General features: G+C 34.5%; 1 protein-coding gene across 1 annotated transcript in view; it reads right to left on the minus strand.

The window, feature by feature from the left end:
• The window catches only part of LOC126979749 (facilitated trehalose transporter Tret1-like), a 30,540-nt gene extending 22,089 nt beyond the window's left edge, over positions 1 to 8,451 (minus strand). The window contains exon 1 of the mRNA XM_050829263.1: positions 8,304 to 8,451. Within this exon, the coding sequence (XP_050685220.1) occupies positions 8,304 to 8,358 (55 nt within the window). The 5' untranslated portion in view covers positions 8,359 to 8,451. The remainder of the gene's footprint in view (positions 1 to 8,303) is intronic.
• Positions 8,452 to 14,139: the final 5,688 nt, after the last annotated feature.

The following is a 14,139-nucleotide window of genomic DNA, read 5'->3' on the forward strand; positions in this document are numbered from 1 at the left end:
AGAGTTCACTAAGTAATGGTATGGTAATTTATGTTAATGTATGTATGCTTTACTGTCGCCAATACCTGAGAACGTTTCCGTATTTTCTCCGACATACCTACCTTGCAAGTCCAACACGAATACCACAAAATAAAATTTAATTTTTCAGGTAAATTCAAATTCAAATATTTTTATTCAAAATAGGATGTGAAATCACTTATTGAAAGTCAAAAACTACGACCCATTACAAAAAGAATGCCTCACACCTGAGAATAATGGGCGCAACAAACTCAGCGGGCTTTTTTTTTCCTCAAAAAATATGTTTACAAAGTAATATTGTACAATTTAACTTGTTATTTATTAGCCAGAGGGCGGTCACACCATTCCCAATCTGCGGTATCATTAAGAAAGTCATGTATGATATAGTAACCTTTACCACACAAACGTGTTTCAACAATTCTTTTGAATATCGTGTTTTGAACATTTTCTGGGAACTTGTTGTAAAAGCAAACGAGAATACATCGCCCAACAAAAGACTTACTAACTCGACTTACCCGAGTAGTAGGCATTATAAATTTATGTCTGTTCCTGGTGTTAACATTATGGTTATTACAGTTTCTAGAAAATATATACCTAATACACTTAAAAATAATGTACCTTCCTTTGGTAACAAAGTTGGTTCATGAGTTCCAGAGATTATCTCCTACAAACTCACAAACTTTACCTCCTTATTATATTAGTATAGATAATAATTTATAATACGTTAAATAACATTTGAATAATTTTTATGGTTATAGCTAAGAAAGGTGTAAGTAAAACAAGTCAAATTAGTGATGGCCCTAACATTATTACTCACAGGCAATAAAATGATCGAATAAACTCCTGTTCTACAAAATGGATGAAGAAAAGCCTATTTCTATTGCCTTAGATAATAGCCGCCGAATTCCACCTTCGCACGACACGCCACAAGTTAGTTTATCATCCACACCATCTGGATGTGTGGCGGTCCTCCACAGTGCGGTTTTCAAGGAGCTTTCTTCCACGTACTACAAAGCTGTGGAATGAACTTCCTTGTGCGGTGTTTCCGGGACGATACGACATGGATACCTTTCAAAAAAAGCGCGTACACCTTCCTTAAGGGCTGGCAACGCTCCTGTGATTCCTCTGGTGTTGCAAGAGATTGTGGGCGGCGATGATCACTTAACAACAGATGACCCAGACGCTCGTTTGTCCTCCCATTCCATAAATAACTAGATAGAGTCTTTTGCTGCGAGACAACCGATAAAAAGAGTTCAGGTTTATTACTTTAGTTTGCGTGACAAGCTACGTCTTACACTCGCGATTTGTATATCACTTTGTGTTAATGTGCGTGAATTAACCGCCCAAAATAGAGGTTAACAGTCAACCTCAATTTTTGTCGTATAAATTATCTAAGTCCATTACCAATACCAACACGTACTTATTTCTACCAATAACGAATCCGTAAAAATATTACTAACAAGGTAATTTTTGTTTTATCTGTATGTTTGTAAATATCGTTTAGCTTATTCAATATGTAGAAAAATTTAATTAGACAAATATTTATTTGGCAATACGAATACTATTTCAAATAAATAAATCAGTTTATAAAAATCTCAGTTTAAAAACTCGTCTTGGCCTTAAATCAACAAGAATTACAAATATAATATGTAAGTAGATATAGTTTTATAATGCAGTCATAATTTTTTACACCAAAAACGTCTTTTAAAAGTCAAATAGGATGATACTCCTACACTACTCAGAACTACACATTTTTATCTTTTAGAGGTCACGTTAGGCATTATCCACAAGCAACAAAAATAACAGCGAGTGAACCCCAGTAGGATGTTTCTATTCACACATACTCTTAACTATACAAAAAACTTATCTCCCGAAGTCACGAAGTAGGTGTCAGCGCGCAGCTAGTTTTTTTTTTTTGAAAATAAGAGACGAGACGAGCAGGACGTTCAGCTGATGGAAATTTATACGCACTACAACTGTGCTCGTCACCTTGAGACATAAGATGTCAAGTCTAATTTGCCCAGTAATTCCACAAGCTACGGCGCCCTTCCTATCAAAATACAGCAATGCTAACACATTCCTGCTTCACGGCAGAAGTAGGCACCGCTGTGGTACCCATAACCTAGCCAGCATCCTGTGCAAAGGAGCCTCACACTGGTAAAAATGGATGGTCAAAAGGTATTTCCTTGTTATTATTTAAGACATATGTATACCAATTTTGCAAATTTAAGGTGTATACGTTATGTATGTATGTATTGTGCGACTTGTATACTTTAGTTACTTCCATAGTATTATGTCCTATGGTATATTGCCCTGGGGCAGCGCTGCCAACATTAATACAATATTTGTGTTGCAGAAGAGGGCTATTCGAGCTATTTATAACCTAGGCCCTGAGGAATCATTGAGAGCAAAATTCAAAGAAATTAACATCTTGACTGTTGCTTCTCAATATATTCTTGATAATGTAATGTAAGTTCATAGGCACATAAGTGGATTTTCCAGAAACTTCTTAACCATAATGTTAACACCAGGAACAGACATAAGCTTATAATGCCTACTACTCGACTTAGTCGAGTTATTAAGCCTTTTGTGGGGCGATGTATATGCCATATATGTATATACAACAGGATCCCAGAAAATGTTCAAAGCAAAAGTATTACGTTATTCAAAAGAATTGTTAAAAAACGTTTGTGTGGTAAAGGTTACTATAACATAAATGACTTTCTTAATGATACCACAGATTGGGAATGGAGCGACCGCCCTCAGGCTATTAAATAATAAGTTTAATCGTACAATGTTACTATGTTACTTTATAAATGTTACTTTAATTGTAAAACATATTTTTGATAAAGAAAAAGCCCGCTGAGTTTGTTGCGCCCATTCTTCTCAGGCCTGAGGCATTCATTTTGGAATGGGTGGTAGTTTTTTGACTTTCAATAAGTGATTTCACATCCTATTTTGAATAAAAATATTTGAATTTGAATTTGAATTGAAAACATGTTGATTGGTTATTATTTATAATCTGACGATGTTATCTACTTACTGCCTTATTCATAATAAAACGCTTTTCGAATGTATAAAGGTATAAAGATACTAATTAAAACGTGTTTTAAGCCTATCGAACGTTCGATAAAATTCCTTATTCATATTCGTTAGATAAATCACCCATAACTAATACGTCTCTATAGCACGCAATGATGCCATTTCGTACAAAAAAACATGATTTTAACAAATTTAATAAGGATGTGTCAATGGGAACAGACATCTTTTCAATGTCAATGGCTTGTCAGTTGTCAAAAGTCGATATCATAATAATTTCAAACTTCAAAAACCAAAATTTTTAAGTCTGTCGGTTGTTAATCTATGACGGATATCCAACAACTTTGAGCGGGAAGCTATAGTATCACATTATTTAACGAACAGCTGATCGACGTCGGCCATGTTTTCTTGCGTTCGAGTGCATAAAATAGGTTTATAGAAGGGTCCTAGCTACTATAAGTCACGTCAGCTTTATCGCAGAGATAATGAGCGTTTTAGTTCTAATATGCGATAATGAATCCCATTTTTTAACAAGCGTATAACTAATTATACGCTATATTTTAGATATCGCTATATAGCGTATAACTAATATCATTATGAATAAGACAGTTACTATAAATTCTAATATTAACGATTCACAAGTGAGTTCATTCAATGGCACGTTGACTGTCGATATAACAGAATGTCATAAATCAAATGCTTGGAGTACAACACTATCGCTATTCGCTAGTTGCCAGTAACATAATATAAGTTATAACCACATATTTGATTACCTTTTATCTGGCCTTTACATTCATTGACCTCCACTTGAAGCCAATATATGTATTCACTAGATAATTGAATTCATTTCCTGCCTTTGGCAATTCATATGTTTGAGCAATCCGTCTATAGAATGACATATTCGATATTTTATATTAAGTAAAACTTCTTAAGCTATGAATGTAGGGTCACTCAGTTATAAAAAAAAAGCAGCCTAGCGCGAGTCGGACTCACCCATGAAGGGTTCCGTAGCAGCGGGAGTATTTTTACCAGTGGGAGGCTCCTTTGCACAGGATGCCGGCTAGATTGTGGGTACCACAACGGCTCTTATTTCTGCCGTGAAGCAGTAATGTGTAAGCATTACTGTGTTTCGGTCCATAGGGCGCCGTAACTAGTGAAATAACTGGGCAAATGATACTTAACATCTTGTCAAGGTGACGAGCGCAGTTGTAATGCCGTTCAGAATTTTTGGGGTTTTTCAAGAATCCTGAGCGGCACTGCATTGTAATGGGCAGGGCGTATTAATTACCATCAGCTGAACGTTCAGCTCGTCTCGTCCCTTATTTTCATAAAAAAAGCAAGTAACACAATATTATAAAATTTCTTGTAGTTCGTTGTGTATTTATTATCATTTTATTTACTTATAAATTGCGGTTTATGACAAATAAAAAAAACTACTTATTAGATCTCGTCTCGTAATTTAGATCATATTTTTTTTTAGTTTTATAATTCTCTTATTTTACAATTATTTTTTTTTAGTTTCAGTTTCAAGACCCAAAATTTATTGTTTTTTTCTATTTTTGTGAGAAAATCTTAATGCGGTTCACAGAATACATCTACTTACCAGGTTTCAACAGTATAGTTCTTATAGTTTCGGGAAAAAGTGGCTGTGACATACGGACGGACAGACATGAAGAATCCATAAGGGTTCCGGGATATCAGAAATATTTTTTTAAACGTTAAAATTTAGCGGTTTTAAATAAAATCTAATTGCTCTGTACTATTTATTTATTTTTGAAAAACTCCAAGCGTATTTACTTATTTATTGATACATTTATCATAAACTAGTTGACACGACAGACGTTTTTCTGCATATAATAAATAAAATACTGATTTTTTTATGAATTTGTCAATAATATTTCATAACATCAAGAATTATTATTTCGAAAAATGCTTCCAGATCTTATAATGAAATTGTTTCACAGCAGAACTGTCAAACCGTGCGTCAATAAATTCTCTCATAGAAAATATGTCCATACAAAAAAAATATTGGAAATATAAATAATTAGGGATGGAATTTCGTAAAATCTGTTCTGACCTCTACTCGGTGAAAAGAATATTCCTACCAAATTTCAAGTCTTCAGCTCTAATGGTTACAGAGATATCGTGATGAGTGACTATATACGTGGAAATCTCTTATATTTTATAATAAATAAACTATATAGAAATTTTTCACAAATTTTCTGACGTGTGCGACATTCTTTAAATTCAATGTTAATATTGTTAATTCAATTTATGTACAATGTTATATTGAAATTTATTTTATTTTATTTGGGAAACTTGCATTTAAAAAAAAATTAACATAACAAAAAATAGATTTATAAACGCTAATTACAAGCTTCCACTTGACATGTGCTAATCTAACCGTCGATTTATTATTCTCTTAATTAAAAATAATATATAAAAGTTGTATAAATTAATTTTATATAGCTTGGATATAAAATGAAAAAAAACAATAGCGAAGGCTGAGAAACATTTAACATTACTTACATTCATAAAAAAGAATTAAAGACAAAATAAAGAACCTGATAATAACTTGACCGGAAAAAACTTAGTGTTTATTTTAAAGAATAATATCAAAATAATATTAAATAACGGATTAAAACGCGTGTAATTGTGACTGTGATTTTTACATTACATTTTTGCGTAACAGTTAGATTTTTATTATTATTTTAGGTAACCCGACGTTTCAAGACCTTTCCAGATCTCGTTTTCAGGGGGACTGCAGATGAAAAATTTTTTTTTTGTGCAACAATCGCGAAAAGCGAAAATACTATTAAATAATATTCTTTGTACAATATAATGTGTCTCATTTTTTAAAATAATGTAATTATGAAGGATTTTTTTTATTCTAAGTAGAGAAAATGCCAATGCTGCTCGAAGAATGAGGTGAAAAAAATAGTTAACTCCAGCAATGCGTCAGTGCTTAGTAATAACACGGCTGTAATTAAAAATAATGTTATAAGTCATAAACCTTCAAAAAATTCTTCTTATATTTAAAATTTTCAAGAATTTTATGTACTAGTACCCATATCTGTTAGTTATACCTAAAGTTAATTAATATTAAGTTTTACTTCAAGCGTAATGATTAGTTACATGTAAACACTTTTTATAGTTCATTGAAATGTTACATTTTTTAGGCCTAACCTTGGGTTTTTTATTCTTTTTATGTGTAGGTAAAGATAGGTTTAGTGTAAAGCTAAAACCAAGTTTGTGAGGTCGTAATCCTTGTCCCACCGCCGCCATCTTGAAAATAGGGGTTGAAATGGTTTTAACGATATATCTTTTAAACTATTTATTGATAAAAAAAATTGCTGACAATTTTTGTTGAAATTAAGTTCTCTACAACTTTTGTCAATTAACTTTTAAACTCAGAAAATGTTCAAAATTGGAGAAAAAAATTATATTTTTCGATATAACTTTTTTTTATCATTTTACGAAAAATTTTTATCAGACCATTCTTATAGATTGTTTTTTGAGGAACAACTTTTATATGCAACATTTTCTGCATCATCCACACACACCGTAAATAAATAAAGGTATTCTGTGAGCATTTTATAAGCGATTATAAATAAAATAATATATATTATTATATATATAATAACTTTTAAGAATCTGAAGCAGAGTCTCCGGCAACAGGATCATCCTGACACCAACCAATAACCAAAACAACCATAGATCTTTCATCGTTAAGGCACCGTTCGTAAGAAACTTTTTAGTTCGATAGTTTTTTCTCTGACTTACTTTGTAAATTCAAACCGTCGTTTTATTTTTCAGGGTAATATTTAGCTTATGACTTACACAAATAATGTGGCTTTCCATTGGTAACAGAATTTTCGAAATAATTTCAAGTTAGTAGACCAGTGGGAGGCTTTTTTGCACAGGATGCCGGCTAGATTGTGGGTACCACAACGGCTCTTATTTCTGCCGTGAAGCAGTAATGTGTAAGCATTACTGTGTTTCGGTCCATAGGGCGCCGTAACTGTGAAATAACTGGGCAAATGATACTTAACATCTTGTCAAGGTGACGAGCGCAGTTGTATGATTATGGGTAGGTACTACAACACAAGCAGTAATGTAAGCATTATTGTGTTTCGGGCGCGTAAGCTAGTGAAATTACTGGGCAAATGAGACTTAACATCTTATGTCTCAAGGTGACGAGCGCAATTGTAGAGCCGCTCAGAATTTATGGGTTTTTCAATAATTCTGAGCGGCACTACATTGTAACGGGCAGGGCGTATCAATAACCATCAGCTGAACGTCCTGCTCGTCTCGTCTCTCATAAAATAAGATCCAATGATAGATAGAAACCTTTCAGTATAGATTAAGATTGATATTGATATATTAAGAATGAAAATTCACAATGAATTTACGCGTGATATATGTACAATCAAGATTTTAAATTATCACTTAGTAGGCACTTATTCTCTAATATATAAAATTCTCGTGTCATGGTGTTAAACTTTGAACTCCTCCGAAACGGCTTGACTGACGGTCTGAGAATCGGACAACATCTATTTTTCATCCCCTAAATGTTAAGGGTGGGACATTTTTTTTTAAATTTGTTTGATTATGAGTCAGCATTAAAAAATACATACAACTTCAAATGTTCTACGATCAACAGTTACTTTTGTATCGCGATTTTAATATCGGCAATACGTTTGCTGGGTCAGCTAGTAGAATATAGATTATTAATTACACACAATAATTTTAAATTACGCGTGTAAATATAATTATATTAAGAAAAATACAATTTCCTTATTTTAAGTATGCACGTATTATCAATGGAATGTTTAATAGTTTTGTTTCAAAGTCAAAGTCAAATAAACTTTATTCAATTAGGCTTTTGAATCGTCACTATAAATATTAATTCTTTGAAATTACTGAATTTGCCATATGTTCGTAAAAAGTTGAGCTCGTGAGAAGAACATACAAGAAACTCAACGGCCACTCTTTTCAATCAAATAGAGTATTTATACAATGACTGTAATATACACAATAAATTAGTTTGTAAGATGCTGCATTCATATATAAGTTGTGCTTAAATTATATAAATTATTTCATAAAAAGTAATAAATAAAGAACTGTGTAAATACAAATTATCGTTTATTGGTTGCATCAACCTTTAGAATTCATTGTTTGTATAAAGATGATCCAAGTTTTTGGTGTCGCAAAAAATTCTTCTAAAGACATATTAAATAACTTACCAGATAATACAATAGCATACTGCCTTAATAAGGCTGGTGATATTTGTATTTTCATTGTAAATTATCACTTAACTACTAATTTATATTATTTAAACACAATTCAAATAGAAAACACAATATTTAGCGCGTGTATTCTATTACAGCCTTCATTTTAAACTGTAGTTCAACTTGGTTGCATAACTTGAGCAAGAGCCTAGGAAAGGAAACATGTAATATCGGTGGTTTATTTTCGGAGTCGCTCAGAGGCGTAAACTATTTTTAGCTGTTCGTGTCTTTTACTTCAACTAGTGGTCGCCCAGAGGTCGAAATTCGATCATAATTCATTTAATTTAATTTAAGCTTGAACTGATTAATCCTGGACCGAGTCTTCTCTACAAAATATTTGAAACAAACTATGGTCCATACGTCATGCTTTTGAATGGGTACTACTTTCGGTGTCCGGATAATCTGTTAGACGAGAACTCTGCATCATGTTGGTAAATTTAAAGTTTTCTTGTGTGTTGATAAATTTAAAGCTATATTTATTTATACTTTTTGACTTATGTTTGTCCTTCAGGCTCGTTTGTCCTCCTTTCCATAAAAAAAGGTACTCGTGTATAACATTGAGTATTTGACGGTTGAGTGTTGATGTTGCGTCACTTTACATACCTAATATCCGTGGCTGGCGTGAATATGTTGGCATGTATAAAATTGCAATTTGTCAGGACGGCCGTTTTAAAGTTATGACCTCTTTTGTTAAATCGGTTAATTAGTTTAAGGTATATGCTTAAGTTACTCTAAAGGTTATTTTGTGCCATCTTTTAAGTGACAACAAATAAACGAAATTCCCCATAGTTTGCATAATAATAGACCTGTCCAGTCGTTCACCAACGAGTTATGAACTTATTCACCGAGTTGTCCAATTGTTCACCAACTGTTGTCAACTTATTCACTTTCTGAGTTGAGAATATTAGTATATTATAATATCAGCAATTTTAGTTTCAATGACAAACACATCATTATATACTCAAATCAAGCAATTTTGTACTAAACACAAACAACGGAAACATACATATCTAAGAATAATAAAGTTGGCAAATATGGTCATCATTCAGATACAAGTATGTATCTATATTTTATTGGACCTCAGAATCCTCTTCACCTGGGTTGTCCTCATCCAAATCTGTATCAGTAGATGCAAAGACATCACCAACAGTTTTTATTTTAATATAAAACTCCTTGAATGAATCGTCAACCAGGTCAATCACATCCATCAAATACTTTTTTTTCTGCGCTGATTGACAAAGCCTCCTTGGAGATTTGGCTCAACCTAAAGATATCTATGGTAGTTTTCCCTCTTTTCCTCGAGTTCGCGATCCAGGCTTTACTTTAAATTTCTTTTCCTACGCTGTTTTAATCATATTGCAGCCATTTATTGCCATTGGTTGCCATAAAAATTTGTCGCCCGAATCATCCAGTTTTTTGACATTAAATAGTCCTTTAGCTCCTCGAGCTCCTATAGTTTCATCCCACATGTAGCATGTAGCTTCATTAGTTGCCAATCATGTATTGCTAAATTAAAAGACCAAAGCTGTCGTTAATAAAACGAGACCGACGTTTTTAAATATGTTCTCGGTTAGCACTGCTGGAGGTCAAATGAAAATGCCCGAACAGACGAATCTACTTCAGCATTCTCTTTATCCACACGTTTTTCATCATAAGCCACTTCAGCTTGATGTTGGTGTTCAGCTAATTCAGAAGTTAAATTAATTTTGCGGTCTTCATCTGCAACTTTATTTTTAGTGTTTAACACATCGCACGTATTGTATGTGTCTTTCGATGGTTGGTTAAACGACAGATTGAGGTCATGACAGCATTTGGCATATAATTTTAAGGAATTTTAAGAAGTACTTTTATACTCTATGTACATTTTAGCTATTGAAAGGTCAGCAGCTAGATATTTCTTACCAGTCGGATTTCTACTATAGTGACTCTAATAACTTGGAAAGCTCAAACTGAGATGATTAACAAGCGAAATGTCTTCGATAGTCTTTAACTTCTTTTTTTCTATAATTACGTTAACAAATTCCTTGATCTCTCCTAGTATTTTACAAAAACACTCTTTACAAGCTGGTTTTTTCTCATTAGAAATCTCTAGCGAGTACTTCCAGTAGCAATATCTATTTAATGTCCTGCTGCCCATTTTTTAATTTTTTTTGGTAAAATCGCTGTCTCCAAGTTACCAATAGTTTTCAAAGCAATTCATCTGTTCAACAGTTGCAATTCTTTCAGCACATTTTAATCTACACGAACTTAACTCTTTTAGTTTTCTGCCTGGAACTACCTTTTACCGTTATATAACTCTTTCCTGTATTCCTTCTTGTTTTGCTTTCATTTCTCTTCTCTCTTGATCTTCCTTTTTTGTGTTAGTATTAGTCCTCTCTTCACTAGTACTTGCAGTTTCCAAAGTTTTGATTTTCATTTCTGCCTATTGTATTTTCTTTGTTCATTGGATCGTCAGCAATTCGCATTCAGTTTCTGAATCATCTACTATAACTTTTGGATATTAAAATTAGGATCACGAACACTATCATCACTGTCACCATGACTTGATTCATTTTCTTCATAAACTTCACTGTTTTCGATAATGTCTGACGTATTAATTAACTGTTGTCTTGGGTCAGTAATTAATACATTTTGGTTGCTGGGGACATTAACGGAAAAGGAGATGGTTGAATTTGGTAGAAGGTTCCTATGCACAGGATGCTTTTTTTTTATATGAGAGGGGGCAAACGGGCAAGAGGCTCACGGGATGGGGAGAGGTGAGGCAACCGCCCATGGACATCCGCAACAACAGGTGTGTCAAAAAATGCGTTGCCGGCCTTTAAGGTATGCTTTTTTATTGAATTGCCCTAAGTCGTATCTGTTCGGGAAGACCGCTGCCGGTAGTTGATTCCACAAAGTGACTGTGCGAGGCAAGAAATTTCGGACAAAACGCACGGTTGTGAAATGCCAGGTGTCTACGTGATGCGGAAGGTACTTTGCACGTAATGTCCGGTGGTGGAATTCGGCCGCTGGAATCAACCCGAACAGCTCCTCTGAGCACTCCCCGTGATAAATGCGGTAGAAGATGCAGAGAGAACCCACATATCTACGCAATGCTAGAAAATCAAGCCGATCGGAGATAACTTGATCGTCGATTTTTCGAGCCGCTCGAATCTTATGTATCGAGGTGACGAGTGTAATCGCGAGTGCTTTACAGCATTTTGTATTTCAATGTCCTGAGTAGCACCGTGTTGTAGGATAGGGCGTATCACTTACCATTTGATGAACGTCTTGCTCGTCTCGTTCTCTTCTCGTTAGAACCTAGACAAGTTCGTGCGCGTGCGGTTTCGGAACCGACGTTTAACACACGAGCGAGCGAACGGAAGTATGTTGACTACTCGATTATATTTTTAATAAAACTTGAGTACATAAGTTGGCAACTAAACATATTCATTTAACGTTAAAAAAATTTTAGCCGATGTGTAGTGATTTTTTTTATGGAATACAAACGAGCGTACGGGTCACCTGGTGTTAAGTGATCACCGCCGCCCACATTCTCTTGGAACACCAGAGGAATCACACGAGCGTTGCCGGCCTTTAAGGAAGGTGTACGCGCTTTTTTTTAAGGTACTCGTGTCGTCCCGGAAACACCGCACAAGGAAGCTCATTCCACATCATCATCCGTAGGAGAACTAAAGTCACCGACATAGCCCAAATGATTGCAAAACTGATGTGTCAGAGGGCAGGACATATACTTTGATAGAAAGATGGCAGGTGGGGCAGAGATGTCCTCGAATGAAGACCACCTACAGGAAGTCGCAGTGTTGGTAGGCCCCTCCCACAAGATGGACCGACGATTTGGTCAAGATCGCCGGAATACGTTGGATGAGGGCAGCGTAGGATCGATCGTCGTAGAGATCTTTTGTAGTAGTGGAAGTCTAAGGCTAATGATGAAGACAGTTCGAAAGGTATACACAAAAATTATTTATTATATTGTATTATTTACCTCTGGGAGGCTCCTTTATGTTATTACCATCAGCTGAACGTCCTGCTCATCTCGTCCCTTATTTTCATATAAAAAAAAAACACAGAAATTGTCCCTTTTTTAGTCGAAATTATTTTATGTTGAAAACTATATGTGTTTAAAAGAAAAAGACAAGCAGAACTCTTTAGTAGAAAATGTGTTACTTCATGTGTTTCTATGTCACGAAATGTAGTTAATTGAAGCTAGTTAAATTAATACTATTCTTTGGTCAGGTATCTGCGTTCACCATTAACAATCTAGCTGACCATTAAACTTGTGAAAGTGTGATAATTATCCTTAAATGAAAACCTAGTGAGAAAGACACCGAATAGATGAAGACCATAAAACCGCGTTTCATTTTTAGTATTTTTACCGTTATTGTTCTGTGTTTTAACGGATGTAATGGGATTGACCAAAAGCAAAACATTACACACTTCAGTTACACATCTGTGAAACTAGCACATATAGCCATTTTAAATTTAGTCTCGTCGTAATTAGAAGAGTGTTTGTCTATTAGGCTAGTATACTAAGTTTATGAGCTTGACTAATTCTGCGGCGAACAAGAAAATACATTGTTTTTAAAAAGTATATTTATTGAAGTACTTTGCGGGAATCCATAATTATCCAAATGTTTTGTGAGACTGCTTCGTGCCAGATTTGTGTGAGTCATCATGTCCTGAGTATGCCTCGTGTAGAGTCGTTTAAATATTGGCGGAATTAACACTAAAGAAAACTCGAAACATTTGGATAAAAGTATATTTGCTATTCAAATGTATCGGGCGTTAAAATAATACCTTTTACACCACAACATCGTATCTATGTATGAAGGGAAGTGAATTTTGTCACGTGATTTTAACTTACTTAAAAACGTCGGATAGAATCGAAAATTCGCACACTGATCGACGACCAATTACAATGCAATAACTTAAATAATTTGTCCCACCTTTATTAACTTGCTATGTACCTTTGTTTGGCACGGATTCTTTGACCATTTGAAAACTTCGAATTAATTTGGAATTTTGCACACTTATTAATGACCGACGGCAGTGCAATAATGTAAATAGTTTGTCTTACTTTTATAATATGCGTAACAAAATACATTTATTCATGGGCGTAACGTGCCTTGGATTACGTAAGATTTCTGACAAAAAAAGTTTTTGCATAAAATTAATAGAAATATTTATTTGTTATAAAAGAAGCGCAATAGGTACGCACCGGCCGATTCAATTTAAATGTATCTATCTAATCCACCCTTTTGTAATAATGTCATTTCAGGCAAATTCTTACATTCGTTGACGATTACTTGCTAGGTAACCACTTACTACATTGCAAGCCATTAGGCCGGTGCCACCAGTGCCACTACAACTTACTATGTTTGAGGTCATTGACGTTTAAGCCTCTAGTTAATAAGGCTGGGCGCAAACGTTGGGAAACCGGATTAGGTTTCCTGATCAGGAATTCAGATTCGGAAACCTGAATGCTCTTATTACATAAAAAATATTCAACAAGGCGCACATTATTCATATTGTTTCCAAACGGAAAATAAACCTAACGTTCGTTTCGGTGCGTTCGTTTTGTAAGAACGGAAAAAACTCAATGACGTCATCCCGAATGTAGCTCTCGCGTACATTTTGGCAACCGACACCTACACCGCACACGCACGGAAATTTTAATTCAGATTCGCGCGAGTTTTGTGGCGAGTGGACGTCTGTAGACTCGTCGTAGGTAACCAAATGTTTGCAAATGGAATGCAATGCATATGGGATATCAATAATGCAGACTACCACA

The sequence above is a fragment of the Leptidea sinapis genome, chromosome 4, assembly GCF_905404315.1.
Source record: "Leptidea sinapis chromosome 4, ilLepSina1.1, whole genome shotgun sequence".
NCBI classification, from domain to species: Eukaryota; Metazoa; Arthropoda; class Insecta; order Lepidoptera; family Pieridae; genus Leptidea; species Leptidea sinapis.